The sequence below is a fragment of the Prionailurus viverrinus genome, chromosome B4 (genome assembly GCF_022837055.1).
Source record: "Prionailurus viverrinus isolate Anna chromosome B4, UM_Priviv_1.0, whole genome shotgun sequence".
Lineage (NCBI taxonomy): Eukaryota > Metazoa > Chordata > Mammalia > Carnivora > Felidae > Prionailurus > Prionailurus viverrinus.
This window is the reverse complement of record NC_062567.1, coordinates 36,225,278-36,244,003: the sequence shown is the minus strand read 5'-3', so window position 1 is coordinate 36,244,003 and position 18,726 is coordinate 36,225,278. Positions and strand designations below refer to the sequence as shown.

General features: G+C 51.8%; 1 protein-coding gene across 1 annotated transcript in view; it reads right to left on the bottom strand.

Annotated features, from left to right (window-relative positions):
* CCND2 (cyclin D2) overlaps positions 1 to 16,333 on the bottom strand; it is a 30,306-nt gene extending 13,973 nt beyond the window's left edge. The window contains exons 1-4 of the mRNA XM_047865420.1: positions 15,843 to 16,333; positions 13,816 to 14,031; positions 11,001 to 11,160; positions 1,626 to 1,774 (exon numbers count right to left, since the gene is read on the bottom strand). Of these exons, the coding sequence (XP_047721376.1) occupies positions 1,626 to 1,774; positions 11,001 to 11,160; positions 13,816 to 14,031; positions 15,843 to 16,037 (720 nt within the window). The 5' untranslated portion in view covers positions 16,038 to 16,333. The remainder of the gene's footprint in view (positions 1 to 1,625; positions 1,775 to 11,000; positions 11,161 to 13,815; positions 14,032 to 15,842) is intronic.
* Between the last annotated feature and the right edge of the window lie 2,393 nt (positions 16,334 to 18,726).

Sequence of the window (18,726 nt, the reverse complement as noted above, 5' to 3'; positions counted from 1 at the left end):
ATAAATATCTTAAAGAGGTTACAGTGCCTGGGGTCAAACTGTTGTCACTGACATTCTTGTCTCGGGGGGTCAAGGAAGAGCTGGTCTTAAGCTGGTTGCTGCTCGGGACTCTTTTTTGTAAGGCAGCCTTAATAGGAGATATTCAGAAAAGGAAGGAAGCTTCTCATTTCTATAAATGTTAGGTCCTGTCCACGATTTGTCTCTGGAGGATTAGAAAAGCATTCTGCACGTGAAGCTGCCTGGAGGGGTCTTTTCAATCTCTATTTTGGAAACCATGTTTTTAAAGCCTATGTTTTGGACCTAGAATTTTAAAAGCCTAAGAACTGCTTCACAGCAGGCCCCTAGGTTCCATGAGGCCCTTTAACACCTCCCTGCACTACTTCCTTGAGATGGTGATAAAGGCCAAGGCAAAATACAGATACGTAGGTGAGAAAGCCAGGAAGCTGCAGCCTCACACTCTCTGAGCTTCAGCCTTCTGCTCAGCATCCCTGTGGGGCATCAGCCACAGGCCCGCAAACCACATTCTCTCTTAACTCAATATACTCCCACAGCAGGGCATTCGGAATCTCCCTGGAACATCCAGAGGGGGCATCTTCGTGTGGACTCTCCAGGGCCTCTGAGCTGACACACCTCTCGGAGTTGGTTTGGAGCAGAGGCCCTTCCCCAAACAAAAAGCTTTGGGAGCAACCACAAGGGTGGAGCGCAGAGTTCCCAGGCGAGGAGTCTGAGCTTCCTGGGTCCAGTCCCAGCTCTCCTAGTGCCCCCCCCCCCACCCCGCCCCACCCCCAGCTGCTTCCCTCAGCCCTCCGCATGGAAAAACCCCCCACTGGAAGACGCAGGAACTGCCTCGCTGACCTCTCAGAACCCCCCCCCAGGTTCGGACCTTCTAAGGACTGTAATTTCCTACCAGCTGAATCAGAGCCTCACTTGACCCTGGTCTCTCAAGACTTTTCTTCTAAAGAGCTTCAAATTCTGGCAAGCAGAACTGCAGCCTCTGGGCAGTCCACGGGGCACAAGAATGGAAAAATCTATAGCTAATAATAGTTCTTTGAATTACTATGGCTCTCTATTCTTTTAGAAGTACTTTTTAATCCATTACCACATTAAACAAAAGGGAAGTGAGAGGCGGGTAGGGTTGAGAGGTGTGTCAAGGCCAGACACCATTCTCGTGGCGGGGCACCTCTTAGATCCCCACCGCCCCCAGTGCAGCAGAGCCAGGCTCTAGTCCCCTCTCCACGCTGTGTCTCCGCCTTAGTGGCTGTAAGCAGAGCAGCACACTGTGGGGGAGAGGCAGCCTGAGGACATGTACATAAATGGAAATGAAGCAACGATTCAGACCCATGGGGAAGCCCACACCATGAAGGAAAATTAGTAAACAGCCCTCCTCCCACCTTGTTATCTGCCTGCTAGGCTCTTTTCTCTATTTAATGGCACACAGGCTTTCAAACCCTTAAGAGGAAGCCTCATCTGTTGGATTTTGTACTACCTTGGATGTTGATCTTGGAAAACAGAAACCACCAACAAAGAAAAGTATCTCCAACACATCATCGTCAGGCCAACTGTCTCCCTCCCTGGGCGGAGAAAAGAGACATCTGGTTTTAACCAAGAAGATGGCATCCACCTACCACATCCGTGTTGGTGATCTTGGCCAGCAGATCTACCAGGGCATCACCAGTGAGCGAGCTCACGTCCTCATCCTGCTGGAGCCCACAGATGGCGGCTCCCACACTTCCAGTTGCAATCATCGATGGCGGGTACATGGCGAACTTAAAGTCTGTGAGGACAAGAGGCAGAAGGTCAAGGCACAGGAAGAATCTGGATCTGGGAGCTCCCCAGCTTGAAGATACTCAGATATAGGGTGGTGATAGGTCAGCTGCACAGGTAACCCCTTACCCCACAGACACGTTCTCTTTTCAGTCTTCCTTCACAAGATGCCCTTTATTTATTTATTTGCCATCCCTGTGGCAGGTCCAGAGCTAAAATGGGAAGACTGAGGCAGGGAAGGTAGAAAGCCTATCTGAGTGCACAGTGAATTCTCAGAGGATTCAGGTCCCCCAATCCCTCAGTCCACAATCCTGTGAGGGGTTAGCATGTGCAAGGGGCAAGAAACATAGTCTCCTCTGCCTATTCCATGGCAGGAATAGAGGAGGGAGGTCTGAGACGAGTCCAGACAAGGTAACCTGTGTGCCACAGAAGTGAGACAGACCAGGGGATCTAGACGGTGGAAGGCAGGAAAAGTTAAGTTGGTAAAATTTTATAAACAATAATCCTGATGTGATCTTGCCATATTCTGTGGCAAGTCAACAGGGACTGATATGGCCCATAACAAAACAACAGATGATTTCATTAAAAAAAGAAAAAAGGGAAGTGAGAAAAGCAGTAATGCAGGAGACAGTGCTGAGGGCCAAGTTTTGCACAATCCTCAACTTCTAACCCAGTGCCAAGGGCCCTCAGAATATTAGCAGAGAAAGCAGGCACCCAGTATTAACCAGCACATCACACGGATGACTTGGTTTAGATTTTATGGTTCTTGGGCCCTAAGATCGCATTTTCTTGCTGGAGAAAAAGAGCGGTTTGCTAATGAGACGTACACCAAGATCGATCGGAGGAGCTCAAACCCTCATCCACTTCCAGTTCTCCACAAGCAAAGAGAGGGGAGGCTCCTGTGAGGCCTCAGCATGGGAGACCAAACGCCTCAGTTTCCTCTGAGCACTCCCACAAGCTCTCAGGCTGGGGGATCGAGATCAGCCACTGCCCAGCCATCAAGGAGGAGACAAGGACACCCACACCTTACTCCCGTTGCTGCTGCTACTAACTGCTAACTACCCACACGTGTACAGTCCCTTCCGGGCTATGTCCCAGTTAATCCACACATCCACCACATAAGGTGGGCACGAATGCCCTAACGTTGCGGATAAAAAAGGGCAGACTTCTGAGAACTTAAACTGTCTTTACCAGTGCCTTATGTTGATAGGTTAAAGAGGTTCCTTCCATCACTCACTGTAGTCAGTCCTGGAGCGGGGTAAATCCTCCAGTGTGCTACCTCTGGTTCTAGCATCACTCCAGAGAGTTTACTGTACAGAGCAGTGCAAGGAGGGGGGTGGGAGGGAGGGACAGAGGGAGGACATGGGTCACACTTCAAATTACAGCATAAACGTTAGGTCGAAACATAAAGTTCAACCTAACATTTCCCCTTTTACTGTAAATGCCCTATTACAACAGCATATTCCATAAAAGCACTTTTACAGGTGACCCCATTGTCCAGCGTCATGTTGGTGGTGTTGTCAGAAACACTGCTGGAGCACTGAACCACGCACATACCTCCCATGTTGGCCGAATCCCATGAACAGAGCGAGCCTGGCCGCCTGTCAGTCTGTCTCTATCCTTGGCTTTCTTTCCTTCGCTCGCTCACTATTTCTACTTCTTGAGGGATGTATACTACAGTGTTCTGGCCAAAGCCTGCTGTCCACTAACCCCTTCAGTTCCTTCTCTAGCCCCATGGATGGTGCCAAAGTCGGCCTCCCTGCCTCCTGCTCTGCTGTAGGTCTCTTCCACATGGGCTCACAGGAGTGTTTCTCTGCCCAATAACCTCGTTAGCTTCCTCCTGTGACATTCATAATGCAGAGGAGGCAGCCAGCCCATGGCCTTGAGCCCACAAAGGCCCTGGGTGGGAGCATCTGGCAGGGAAGGACAGGAGGATATCCCTGGCCCTCCCTTTCCTCTGTCCCAAGCCTCAGACCGGGAAGCACACCTCATACATGCCTGTCTTTTGTCACGCTGCTGCACGCAAAACTCACTTCCAATTTTAGCAAACTAATTAACTTCTAGAAGCCAGGGGATATTTACAGGGTGGTCCTGGGGTGCAGCAGGTGCCAAGGTTGCCGTAAGGACTCTACGTCCCTTCTGGTTTTGCTAGGAAAATGCTGAAGGGCATCCTCCTAGGGATACGGTCCCCTGCCTCCTGGAATTGGGGAGCACCATGGACAAGAACACAGCTGCCTCTTGGCAGCTCAGACTGGGGAGTGCTCCCGCAGCAAGGGAAGAGCTGCCGGCAGCTGGGCCAGTCACTGCTCTGCTCCTCTGCCACCCACCACGGTGGCAAACCAGGGTCTCCTACTAGATTCCTGAGCACCTGCCAGGCTCTCCTCTGGGTAAATCCAAAGGAGGTGACATTAGAACTGAAAACCAGATCCACATTGTGGGACCTTGGGTGAGTCACTTCCTCCTCCAGTCCCTGACACTCCATCTGTCTAATAAAGGGTGGGGTTGGATCGGTGTTTTTCTGACTTCCAGTGTTGCAGCTCATTGTTGGGTCATGAAACCCATTTGTGGGTTGTTTTTGTTGCTGTTTAACGGAACAGAACAAGATAGAAAGTATCAGGAAGTAATCATGTAGTAGGAGTAAATATCCTCTTGAAAAACTTTTGTATCAGTCTGATGTACATTTATGTACATCCTGAGTTATGTTATAAATGTATTTTCTTTCTTCAAGGCTTAGGTCAAAAAGTTGGGAGACAGCAGGCTGGCTCATCTCCCAGGTGCCTTCCAGCTCTACTTTGCTCTTCCTTAAGGATCTAGAAGAGCCACCCCCGAGAAAAGGACGAGCAAGAATCACTAGAACAGAGCATAGCTTCCGTCAGCCAACAAAGTCACGAGGCATCTCTCTCCACAGAGAGCAGTGCTAGTTCCTCCCGGCATCAGGGGCTGCCCCAGGACTAGGCTCAGGGACAACCCCTCTCTGCTGGTGGGGGAAAACAGCAGAGGAAGAAAACACCAGAATAAAACATCTGAAGGGTCGTGTCCTCGTACTAGCTCTAGTTACCTAACCTCCACGCTCACCCATGGAAGGTTTCACCCAGCCCATTCAGCCACTCCTGGAAACCATAAACTTTGGCTTGAAAAGTGTTCACCATATCCACTTGGGCAGGGGGGCTTGACAGAAAAATCAGACGGCATGCACGCTATGACCAAGAATACAACCTCCCAGAAACATCTAAATAAAAGTACATACATGCACATGCATGTGGTTGAAGCAGGAGGATTCACAGAAAACATTTTAAACTTTCCCGCAGTTAGATGGAAGAAATGGTAAGCAATTTTATACTACTTTCTCTTAATATTATTCTATTTCAGCAAAAAGAAAATACCAAGTAAAAATCTCTTAGAAATCTCTACATGTCTTGGTCAAAAATACCAACAGGTTGTATCTTGGTACAGAGGCATATTCAGGGGCAAGGGTCTCTCTCTAGCCTCAGTTGCCCACCTGAAAAGGTAAGAGGTGACATCCTGAGCACCCTCCTTCCTCTGCAGCAGAGTGAGAGGCAATGAATTGGCCAGTGATCCATTCTGACAAAGCACAAAGGGTTCCTCCCCGTTCCAGGCAGCTTGGATTAATCTGCCGCCCCAGTTGAAAAGCATAGTAACATAATACAGCACAGTGCCTTCTAAATGGCTAAGTACATACTACATGGGTAGCTTATAAAAAAACTTCTCAAAGAAAGGGGGTGGTCAAGGGGACAGGAGCATGAAGATACTTAGGAGGACACTCTCCGAGGGCATGAGAAGGATTTGGGCCAAGCAGCTGCAAGAACTGGAAGATGGAGAATGTGGAGGCCGATGACCCACCACCTACCAGCCGTGTGAAGATGGACAAGTTACCTGAACCCTATGAGCTTCCATTTTCTCACCAGCAAATTAGACCTACCTGGTAGGGTTGTTCTGAGGACTCAACTAAAATGATCCATGTAAAAGCACTGTGCTTGGCTCATGGTAAGCTATCAAGTGTCATCATCATCACTATTCTGACGACGGGAACCTCCAATGGAACCGTGAAGGGGAATTCTGACTGTTGGAGATTCTGTTTAGCATTGGCAGGGGAGAGGAGGAAGGTGCCCAGCATCCCTGGGCAACAGGCAGATGCTGACAGCAGGCCAAGGGCACCAAGACCTCCAAGAAGAAAGGCTCTGTGCCGCCTGGAGAATCTTTCACTGTCACTTGTGTTGTGGGTCCCAGAAATGACCTCACTGAGTCCCCGAAGCCTCATGCTGGTTTGTCAGGAGTGGGAGAAACTGAGGCCCCCATACGATGAATGGAATACAGAAGTTGGCAATGGTCTCCCCGATGTGCCCCATATCCACGTAGCTGCAGTTTGCCCAGAGCCAAGGAGCAATGCCCACATACCGGAAGCCTCTGACATGATGTTCCCCCCTCCTGGGGAGGTGGTAGAGGCAAGGGGCACACCTTGGGGGAACCCCAGCTCTACTGGTTGCTTACTCATCCATGTAGCAGTAGTGGTGAGGTATTAATAAACCGTAAAACTCATCTGTTTCAAAACACTTCCTTTCACAAGTGAATCAATGAATTCTTGAGAGGTTAGGTGACTTGTCCAATGTCCAGTGCTGGGCCTGGGGTTAAGGTCGGGACTTCTGGACTGTAGACCCAGTGCTCTTTATAACTTACCGGAATGTGAACAGCTCCTCAAGGCCACCTCCCACATCCCACTAAGGAACACAGGTTGATTTTCCTATCAAAGTGGGAGAAAAGCCCCCAAAAGCAAGCCCTAGCTCAGGAGTCAGAGAGATAGGTCCTAGCCATGGCACCAGTGATCTGTGTGGCCTGTACAACCCACTTAACCTCCCAAGACCACCAGAGGCACTCTGGGGGCCCCACTGGGCTTCTTAATCTGGGCAAGGGCAGAGAGGGCTCCATATTCATCAACTCGCTATCTGCAGGTCTTGGTAAAATTTCGCTGAAGAAAGAGTTCTGAGCTAAGCAGGTCTAAAACCACAGATTAGATGGCCCTGCATGTAAGTTTAGTGCAGATTGTTTTGGCTACGATGTGGAGGCCTTGAAGTAGAAGAGTGATGGCCTTGCTTCTGACCACCACTAGGGGGCGGGAGATACTCGGTCTGAGGCTTAAGACCAACAGGGAAGCCCCCCCGTTTCCCATTTCCCCCATCTCTCCCCCTCCTCCCACCTGCAGCAAGGTGGAAGGTTAAAAGGCCAGAATCCCAGATGCTCATTGGCCAGCAGGTGATGGCCGCAGCACACACCTCACCTACCACCCCTGGAATAGGTTCAGCACACCCTGTCCTTGTGGGGAAGGACCACGGTGACATGGAACACTAATATAACTCCAAAGGCCTAGGTGACAGGAGGAGGGGAGGGAGACAAACAGCAAGCAGCCTACTCCTCATTCATTGTCCGGCCAGAAGGGAAGTGAGATAGCCCTGCCACACTGCTGGTCCCCACGGGGTGCACTTGCAGAACTGACACCGTCGGCTGCCCACGCCACTTCCCCTCAGCTCCGCACCCTGTCAGCTGTGGGGGCAGCACAGAGACAGGAAGGTGGCTTAAATTCTTCCCACCTGGCAGCCGCCAGGGCAAACCTTTTTGGGGTAAGGGGCCAACCCACCTACCCTCTCTGGGCCCCGGCTATAATTCTATCTTATGATAGAAGGTTATGAAACGCCTTTGGGTAAAGCCAGGAAGGCTGGAAATACAGCAGTTATCATCACTGGGGCTTCACTGGGGCTTCATTGGGGTTCCAGGGCTCAGGCCTCAGGGTGGTGAGCCTTGTTGGGCGGGGCTACTCAAGTGCATGCTGCAAAGAGCTAATAAGCAAAACACCCTGAGGTGGGGCCCCAGGCAAAAAGAGGGAGATGTGGGATACCACGCATAGGTAGGGAGGTTAAGCACCTCCACCCCACCCCCACACCAAGTTCAAACTCAGTATCATTGGCGTTTCTAGACTAACTGGAATCATCTGTTGAGCGTGAGATCCCGCATCAAGAATCCCCCAGTGCCAGAGTGCGATCTTGAGTCATATTAAACGGTACTTCTTTCCCCATTTGCAGACCTGGGGGACTCTACCATCACACCTACGAACAGGGGGACACTAAGGCTCAGTCCTGCTTCCCCAGGATCAAAAGCTCCAGGAAAGGGAATGCCAGGGGCTGTCAGTTATGAAGGTCTCCCTCTCCCTCCAGTGCCTTCACTAACCATGACTGGCCCAGAGAGGGACACCAGGCAGGTGGAGGCAGTCTCTCCTGCCAGAAGCCGTTTTGAGATGAGTCGGGGGGGGGGGGGGGGGGGGGGCATCTCTCTGCCTTGCCACCATCTTACCCTCTAGCCCCTAAGGAAAACTGCAGCCTCGCTCCCCTTCTCATGGCCCCTCTCTGCTCTCCTGCTCTCTCTTCCCCTTTCACACACACACATGCACTCCCCGCACACACTGAGGAACTACTGCCAGCTCTTTCACAACCAACTTATCCCATAAACTAGCCACACAGCCTAGAGGATTGGCTACCATCTCCTCCAGACCCACTGTGAGTCTGCAAGACCCCGGCTACAGGTGCCTCTTGGGCTTCAGGGCAGAATATTCAGGACTGGGGGACAAGGACAGAGGCGCGAGGTGCAAGGAGCAGACTGGACCTTCTCGGTATCACCTACCTTTGGTTCTCAGTTACCTTGTGCCTGCCGCTTGCCAGACAGTCCTAGGCACTCAACCATTTGTCACACCCTGGCCCCAAAAGGAGGCATTTCATCTAACTGGAAGGTGTTTCCTCCAAGAAAAGTAGATCTGGGCTTTTATACCATCAGGCCATCTGGTAGAAAACTCCACAAAGTGAGGATTCTATGTAACTTGGTCATTCATACAGACTCAAGCACAGATCAAGAAAGAAAAGCCTTGGGAGACAGAGCCATCCTTCCTAGACTCAGGAAACTTCTGAGGAGCCCCCTCTGCTCTGACCAGTCCACACCTAAGGCTTAGTACATGGCTGGTGGTCTTCATTTGGTTGGAGTTATTCCCTGTATCCTTTCTTAGCCCTTGCCCAGAGCTAGCTCATGGCTCCCCAAAGGCAGTCTTCGTGACTTCCTGTGCCACTCCTTGGACCTCTGTCCTCAGTGCCTGAGTTCCAGCTCCTTATTCTGGCCCAAAAGTTGGCAGCCACCCCAAGGATCTGGGCAAGAAGGCCAGAAGTGGGGGGATGGGACCCCCAATTTTAGAGAATGGGCCTTTACAGAAGCTGGGGATCTGCCCATGCCTGGATAATTCCACCTACCATCCCTACCCCAATCAGAGACCAGAATGGGGGAATGGGTGGACAGACCCCAAAAGATCTGTCAGTCAAGAGACAAGGTCAAAGCAGAATTCTGGCTAACAGCTGGGCAATGGGGGAGCTTCGGGTCAGAGGGTCGGGGGTCCTAGGGCTAGAGAAAAAAGGACTGGTTGACCCCTCCCCCACAGTGAATCATGACAATGGAGACGAAGGGACAGCAGGGCCTGGGAGACAAAATGACAAGTCAATGAGGGATTGACCTCTAGGGCCCCAGGCCAGACAGCAAGAGAAGGGAGGAAGCAAAAGAATGGCTACTGTCTAAAAGTCAGCAAGGTATCCACGGGGGCTCTGAAGAATGGCCCCCTCAGGGCTGCAGGAAGGACAGCTTACTCTCTCATAAAGGGGCACAGGACACGTTAACATGGCCATGGGCCCAGTCTGGATCTAGAAGGGCAGGACTACAGAAAACCGGTGAGAAAAAATCTAAGCCCTAGAATCAAACGTGGGTGGCTGGGAACCCTACATTCACGCCAGGGAAGGCAGAGAGTAAGGGGTCCTGTTGAATTGGATTAAGGCAGTTGCAACAGTTAAACACGGAGATGGTGGCATTTTCACAATTAGTACCACAACACATGGTCTACACGTTCCTTGGTTCATAAAGTACCTCTTTGCACATGGTCTCTTTCTGATTTTTGTTTTCCTAACCACCCTGAAAAGGCTGTTAAGATCATGTATCAACAGGTGTGTTTTGCAGATGAAGAAGCTCAAGTTCAGAGAGGTTAAGCAGCCGTCCAAGGTCATCCAGTGTTAAGTAGCAAAGCCTGAACTTTTGACTGAGAACACAGAGCATATACACTATTGCATATTGTGTGATCCATTTGTACATACTTACAAATAGCATGTAACAAAACATTGGAAAAAGGTAACCCCGGAGTCCCATCTCTAAAATTCAACAACTCTTAGCGAACTTGGGCTGAACCCTCTGGATTCTCCCCCCCCCCCAACTCCCCTCCAACCCCCCCCTCCACCACAAAACAAAAGACCTGCCCAGTCAGTTCTTTACCTATGATGTCTTTACCTATGATTAAGGTTTCAGGGTCTCTCCCATGGCCACTACCAAGGAACAAAAATAGTAGAAACTGGCCAAGGCTCAGTTTAATGAGACAGTTGTCAAACCACTGCCTTTAGTTTATTAGGGAAATGCAAAGCAAATGGGCCAGTAAGAACTATGTATCAATTGTGGGATCAACGTGGTGGGTGGAAAGCTTTTAATATGAAAAAGCCACTTGCGCTTGCTGGTAAAGGCTGCAACCAATTCAAAACAGCAGCACTTAAAGGGAGGGCATCAGAACTTAGTGCTCAGAAGGTGAGTCCTTGATGAGAGCCAGCCAGGTTCACTCCCCCATCCACCAGTTACCCAGCAGTAAGTGCCCTACAGTAAAGAGAACTCCTTCGACCTCCCTTACTGCTTATCAGGGCAGGCAGCGTATTTATCAAGACAGTGTTCCTTTAACCTATATTTGCCCCCACCCCCCCCCAAATTTCCTCTTGGCCTTATCTCCAAGCATCCTTTTCCTCAAAAGATTAAAGATTTAAACACAACCAGAGAGCAGTATATATAATCTTCAAAGAGCACTTTAGACATCATAAAGAATATTTTAACAGGCACTTTTTTTTTCCGCTTACCACACCTGTCCTCATAAACCATTTATGAGTTTAGTAGAAAAAAAGAATACACCAGCTCAGATAAAATAAAGAACACACAGCCTGGGCATGAAAACCTTGTACTCTAGATTACTTGGGACCACCCCTCTCCTGAAACCCTAAACCCATGCCAGTTAGTACCCCCGTCAGTCTCTCCCTGACCACCCCCCCCCACAAAGGGCTCTTCAGCCTGTGTCCCCGCCCCCCCCACCTCCGGCTCCAGCCTGCTCCTACCGGTAGCACACAGAGCAATGAAGGTCTGCGCATGCTTGCGGATCAGAGACAACTTCTCGCTGGGCTGGGGCAGCTTGCGAAGGATGTGCTCGATGAAGTCATGAGGAGTGACAGCCGCCAGGTTCCACTTCAACTTCCCCAACACCACCAGCTCCCACTCCTGATGAGGGAGGGAGGGAGGGAGACAAGAGTATAAAACCCAAAGGCTGACCTGGTGTCAGGGACCAGGAGCTGGGGTCCGGACCAGTTCTAATGATGTTCAGGAGGATGCTGCTGGATCCTAAGGTGGGCCCATTTGTCCAAGCCCCCCCCACCCCCCACCTGCCCCCCAAAGCCTGGAAGTCGCTGGCATCTCTTCTTCTGCCTCAAATGTGAGGCTCCACCAAAAATAATGAGAGCCCAGGTAGCTGTTGCCAAGATTCTACTTTCTCCTAGTTCTTTTCCTCTTCGGCTCCCCCCACCCCCTCAGCCAACATGGACCTCCATGTAGTCCTGTTGCCCCCGCCCAGAAAGCTGAACTTACAAGACACTGCCAAGGTCATTGTGGCCCTTAGGTAATAATTTATTGTACAGGTCTCTATCGCTGGATTAATGGTCTTTTTAATCCTCAGGGAAAAATGATGCACACAGATAAGCTAAAAATAAGGTTCCTTGGCTCAACTCCTTGGCAACCAATTTACTTGTAATTGGTGCCAATAAGTGCCACTTTTCTCAGCTTTAAAACTTTCCCCTCAACACATAATGCAGAAGTCTTGGGGAAATGACATTTGGTCAGGAGAGTGCCCTTTCTCCTACATGTTTCATAGGCCTCTGTCACCGAGACTGGAGGACCCACCAGGATGGTCATTAGCAACCCCATGCTGCAGCTGGAGGTTGAACAGGGCAAAGTGAAGGTGCCTGGGCAAAGTCATGGAACCCCTCAGTCCAAATGCTGAGGGGGGACAATATGACCCCCTCTCTCACAGACTTCTCACCATTGGTCCACCTAGTGAAAATCCTTTTTTCTCCCTTACTGAGATACATTTGGGGAATTGTGTTCAGAGTCCAACAGGCCAGAAAGGAAACTTTAAAACTACGTGCGATCAGAGGGAAAACAGGCCTATCCATTAATCATCTTCAGAAGAGACAGGAAGAGACCACCGTGCCAGTGCATGCTATTCCCCCATTCACCCTAAGAACCCCGGCTCTCTTCCATTTGCTACACCAGCAACCAGAGCCCCAGTCCCCTCCTGTAGCACTAGGTGGCTGTGTGATCTGAGGTGACTCCCTTCCCCTCCCAGAGCCTTGGATTTCTCATAAGTAAATAGGAGGATTCCTGTACCTCCCACCTTCTGGGATCAAGAGACAGGGAAAGGGGGACAAGGCAGAGTGCTTGTGAAGCAACATGAATTGGCTTGGCCGGTCCTGGAAAAACTGGGGTGTCCCAAAGAACACCACGACCCACCATCACGTTGAAACAAATGAGCCAAATGGAAGATTCATTTTCCTGGTTTCCCGTTGAGAAAAACAAACTGGTGATGAACTCTAACGACTTTTCTTTTACATGCTTTAAAGTCCCCCTTGGCTTTTTACAGAGGATTAGGGTTTAAAAAGAGGAAAAAAAAAAAACTGGTAAAATTACTACACAACCAGTGTCTTCTAAGATGGCTTGAAATTCCAGCCCTTTCTTCTCACAGGGGAGTGTGAAATAAACCACTCGTCTTGTACTATTATTAAAGGAAGCAGATCTCCCAGAAGAAAGCACCTTTCTGGGCCTCCCGGACCAAACCAGAAGCAGCTGAAATCTGGCAGCGGTTCAAAGGTGAAGTCATTCATGCCCCTCTCTACATTCCCCGCAATTCCTCCCCCATCCTTGCACATGTCTGCCACTAGATGGCAGCACAGCCCCAGAAAGGAAGGCCTTTTCACAAAGAGCTCAGTTCTAGGAGCCAGTCCTAGCCCTGTGGACTTTGTGCAGGCCTTCCCAGTAGGAAGGGGGAGGGGCGATCAGACGGAGGTGGGGGAGGGGGCTCTTCCAAACAGTGCGGAGAAAAGGTGTGCAGACCACGGAAGGTGGGCTTGGGAACCACTCTACCATTCCACAGTGCTGCCACATGGACGCCTTGAGTGTGAAGCTGTGGGGAAAATGAGTTAGACTGGGTGGGGAAAAGGTTTGCTGTTAGAAAACCTGAGTCAAGACAGGACCCCTGTCACCATACAGAGGTCATAGCCCGCCTCCCCAAGAACCAGGCCTCAGATTCCTCCAATTAAAGGACAAATTCTGACTTGGCTCAAACGTCAGTGAGCTGGTATTTAGTGAACAGCTACTATGTGCAGGTATCTTGAAAATTTATAGATAGATACGACATTACCTTTGAACTCTGGATTCTTAGGAGACGCACCACAACACCCTTTTACCACGGGAACACATGCCTACCATGTGGGAAGTTGAGCTATTTTCTCAAAATTCAGTGGTTGAAAATTTGGAATTTAATTAAAATGTGATCACCGTGTTCCAAGTCTCCCCTACACACACCCATGCATGCACACACACGCGCACACACAAGTGCAAATGAATTCCCCCAACACAAATGTCGCGGGGATCTTATTTGTGGATGTAGCCTCAGGGCTTAGCATGGTGGCTGGCACGCAGTAGGAACACAAAAAAATTCATATTAAAAGCGGTATCTCCTAAAGTGTGAAAATTCCAACGATGTGGTAATTTGGGATCCTAAGGATTCCTTTGGGGAGCAGTGGGCAGAAGCTTATCAGGACAGGAGAGAGCAAAGAAGGAAGGAAGAGCAGAAAGAGAGAAAAGAAAGGAGGTAGGCATTACCAGCAGCTCCTGAGGCTTGATGGAGTTGTCGGTGTAAATGCACAACTTCTCTGCTGTCAGAGGGATGGTCTCTTTGAGCTTGGAGGCCAGGAACATGCAGACAGCACCCAGGAGCTGCAGATGGGTCTTAGGAGTTGGGACCCCAGCCAAGAAGCGGTCCAGGTAATTCATGGCCAAAGGGAAGACCTCTTCTTCACACTTCTGTTCCTCACAGACCTACAATGGGAGTGGGGAAGGGTTGGGGGGTTGAGGGAATAGTGTCAGGAAAAGACAAAAAAAAAAAAATGAAAGGCACAACCTATGGAAACAAGCAAAAATATTTAATTTTTGAGTGGGGAGGGGGAGGGGAGTAGGCTATGTGATAAGAATAAAGAGGAGGAAAACGGGGTAAATCTAAATAGTCCATCCGTGCTGGGGTATTCCCCAAGAAGGTAAAAAAAAAAAAAGAGGTGAATTGAAGATCCGAAGCCAGGAGGCAAACAAATGCGCAGTAGCCGCCCGGCTCGGCGACGCTCCCTTTGGCTACTGACTTCTTTGCTCACTCTAACTCGCTCACACTCTCTTTTTTGGATTTCGTCATCTTTTCAAAAAATCAATAAAAATATTCTGGAGGCTCCGGGGGTCTTCTTCTTGGTCTCATTCGGATCCCCGGACCCTGCTCTATCATTCCCGACAATTGGAAAAAATGTCCGGGGGGGTCCCTGCGGCCCAGGCGCCGCTATTGGGGGGGTGGGTGGGGAGAGGTGGGGAAGAGAGGGGGAGGGAGGAGAGGAGGAAGAGCCGCAGCCTCGGCGGCTGGACTCGGGAGCATGGGGAGACGGTTTCAAAAAATAATGAAAAATCGAGGAAATATCCTAGAAAAGCCCTTTTGGCGTGAAAACCCCAAAGAGGATCCAGGCTTCCCGAAACGGAGGTTTCGGGTGCCGGAAAGGTCTGTATCTCGACCCTTGGGGCTTTGGATCCCGAGGGGAAACTTGGAGGGGTGAGCGCCGCGGCAAGAGTGTCCGGCTGCGGCCCACAAGGGCAGAAACTGGGGATCGTGGTGACGAGCTGGGGGAAAGCCGAAGAACGGGGAGCCTCCAGAGAGAGGCACGGGGGACTCTGACCTCTCCTTTAGGGGTGCCCCGACATCTCCCCCCACACACACCTCCTCCCCCCCCCTTCCTACCCCACCCAAATCTCCGCAGCGAGGAAACTGGAAAGCCAAACTGTAAGTAACCTTCCTGAGGTGGGGGTTGGGGAAGAGGGCACTATTACAAGTGGGGTGGCCGGAATAATGGGGTGCGCGGAGGGAGCGGGCGACGTTTTCCAGCCTTTCCAACCGGAGTTTGCAAAGCAACATGGCGAAACCACGGCAGGTCCAGAGCTGTGCATACGTGGGCACACGGCTTGCTCGGCAAAGATTTGGAGCAAGGGTAAAGAAGTGGTTCTTTTGGGTTCCCCTAAAACACATGTTTCTTCAATGCGACTTCCGGGGCTCCTGAATTCTCCGGTTCTCTCCTCCTCCCTCCTCCCCCTCCCCCTTTCTCCCCCCCCCCCCTTAAGTGCCAACGCGGAGTCGCGACCACATGCGGGGACCTGAGGCTAGGACGAATTTTCTCTGGCTTCTGGGGGGCTGCTTTTTGGCTTTTTTTACGTTTGGGTCCCGATTTCACGCTCCTACTCCCTTCTCCACTGCACCGAAAGCAGTGGCGGCCTCGCAAAAGACAGGTCGGGCTGGGGGTGGGAAGAAGAGGCAGCCACATGCAGGCACACGCGCGCGGGATGCTCCCCCACCCCCGCTCCAGGACAGCCTCGTTTATCCCAGATTTTCCTCCTCCCTTCCCTATCCCCTTCCCCCTCCCCCAGTTAGCCTTGCATCCTGCAAGGAACAGAAATGAAGCCACGCGTCTCGCCAAAGGGCTCGGGGTAACCTCGCGCACAGGAGCGGGGAGGCGAGCGCGGAGCCTGCCCTCTCCAAGTTTTAGGTTCCCTGCGCTGGGGGTGGAGTGGGGGGGGGGGAGCGAGTATCCTATCTGCAGACCTACCTCCAGCATCCAGGTGGCCACCATCCTGCGCATGTAGGGCTGGATGTCCTTCTGCACGCATTTGAAGTAGGAGCACTGGGGAAGGTAGCGCTCCTCGATGGTGAGCAAGTTCTGCAAAACGCGGTCATCGTAGAGCAGGTTGGCGTCCGGCACGGCCCTGCGGACCGGGTCCACCTCGCAGCACAGCAGCTCCATGGCCAGCCGGGTGCCCGCTCGCTCCCTGCTTTCTCCGGACTGGAAAATTGGGGGGTTTTGGAGGGGGGAGGGGAGAGGGTTCCCCTTACCTCCTTCCTTTGGCTAGGTAGGGGGTTTTCGGGAGAAAAGTTATGGGGCAGAGAGAGAGAGAGGCTGAGGGAGAAGAGAGGAAAGGGATGGGCGGTGGGAGAGGAGAGCCTCGGGGGCTGCTGACTCTGCCTGCCCTCCCCTTCAAACTTGTCTCGCTCTCCCCTGCTCGCTCTTCTCTGCTCTGAGAGGCAGTGACGCAAACTGGCTGGGCAGTTAGTTCTCCTCCCTCTCGCCTCGCTCCCCTCTCCGGTTCCTCCTCCCCTTCCCTCCCCTCCCGTCCCTCCCCTCCTCCTTTCAATCTCTCCCTCCCTCCCTCCTTTCCCCTCTTGTTATTAAGGAGAACAGCAGCTGGCCCGACCTAACTTCAAACGCGGTCCCCCGCCCCCCCACCCGTCTCCTTAGCTCTCCGAGGCCCTCTCCCTCCATCCAGCCCGGCATGCCAGGGGCCCCGATAGGGGAACCCACAAAAAAACCCACACCGATTCCTCTTTAGTCCCTCTAATTTCGCACATTCTGTAAGTTGTATCATGCCAAAATACGACCAACTTGGGCTTTTTCAAAATCGATCCTTACACTCCTGCCCCTGTATGTAAGATCCGAGAATGACGGGTAGATTACTGGAAGATGGGGTAGGCTCGTGCAATTTTGAAACAGGTCCCTTAAGTGAAAAATAAGGAGAGCGATTTTAGAAAATAGCAAGCTCGGATATCCAGAGATAAAGGTTATATCCCGGACGTTTAAGTTCCTGATCACTGCAAGGCTGTTTCAAAAGTCCGATTAAAGGGACCAGAACAACGTCCCCCCCCCCCCAACCCCCACGCCCGCATTTGTGTGTGGAGAGGAAGAAGAGGAAGGGGTGGGTGTTAGGAGGGAGGGGGCAGCTTCTTCGACGTGATAGAATGTGACCCTAGAGCAGAAACCAGCCCATTCTTGGGGGCGCTACAGGCGCCTTGGGGAGCAGCGGAGAGACGCCCAGGGCTGCCGCAGGCCGGCGGGGGGCGGGGGGGCCGGTTTGCAGGGCTACCATTGGTTCCTCCGCGGCCGGCGGCCACGCAGGAAAAACCCGCTTCCTCGCCCCTGCATCTGCTGACAAGCTGCCCGAGGTGTCTGCGCCGAGCGTGGCCACACTGATACAGCTTTCTAGGAAATAGCCCGGGAGGGGGAGGGGAGGGGAGGGGGGCAAGGGAGGGATTAGGTCTGGCTCCCCCTCTCTCCCCCTGCGCAAACAACACCACCCCTTCCTTTCCTCGGAGGCCCAAGACTTCCACCCAGGGTCCTTCGCTTGCATCCTCGCCGACCCCTCGGGGTTCACGCCTCACCCGCCAGCCAGGGCTTTCTCCCCGGGAGCAGGATTGTGGTGGAGATGCTGCCAGCCTAGTCGGCTCAGACATGTGCTCAAATGCATCCCGGGGTCAACGCTGCTTTTACAGGGGATATAGTGGCGTTTCCTCACCTCCTTCCTCCCACCACCCCTGCCCCCACGACTTTCAGTGTTATTATACTTTGGGGGGATGGGGAGGGAGCCCAGAGCCCCCAGCAAGTTGGCCGAACTGGCACGTGCAGCGAGCATGGCGTGGGTCAGGGCCCTGGAAAACACCATGGTCAGCTGTGCACCTCCTTCACCGAGAAAGGGGGCCCAAACAGGGACGTGGAGAGTTAGCGGGGCGGGAGGGGGGGGGCGAGCTGGGTGAGCTGTTCACTAGATTCACTGAAAGAAGGGGCCGAAGTGGAATAGAGAAGGCCGGGAGTGAATAAACCAGAGGTGCAAGCGATTTGCTCAGGCCCTGAAGCGAGCCCCTTTAAACGAGGGTGGGGCGGAAGGGGTGGGGGGGGGACGAAGGGGGGGCATATCTCTTTAAAGTGTGAGTAAGAGTTTGGGGCGCCGTCTCCCCTCCCTCTATTTGCATAGCCAATAGCTCTGGGGCTCCTGCTACTGCGCGCTGATTGTTACCGGGCAGATTACTTTTTTTCTTTTTTTTTCTTTTTTTTTTTCTTTCTTTTTTTTTTTTTTTTTTTTTTTCTAGTAGGACGCGTTCCCCGCTACATCAAAAGGAAGCCAAGGGAGGGCGGAGGGAAAGCGGGGACTGGGGCGGGCGAGGGCTGGGGAGAGGCCGCGGTGCCTCCGACCTTATCAATAGCCGCGGGAATTAGTATCCAATCTACCTTAGGTAAAGAAAGGGGAGGGAAGGGGGCGGGCGAGGAAAATGTCTAATTGCTGTGGAAGCCATTAGCTTTCGGGAAGAAAAAAGCTCAATGAGAAACCCAAGTTGCAACTCAAAATGAAACAGCCCTGCACAGCGGATGACACTCCGGCTAAGTACAGTGTTCCTCGGAATAGAGTCGGTCCCTAACAATTACCTATTGATTTTAGTCAATTTGGACTTCCCGACTCCAGCTTGAGTCACTCCGGATAAATATATTAACTTACATTTTAAGACCCCATAAAGGAATTACTCAAACTTCACCTCAGCCACCAATGAGCGGTTCAAAGAAAGCTGCTGGGGGGGGGGGGGCAGTGGGGGTGAGAGAGGTATTTTTAAAGTATAAATCTAGCCCGACAGGCAAGGACAGAAGTCGGCGAAGGCTTCCAGCCTCTTGA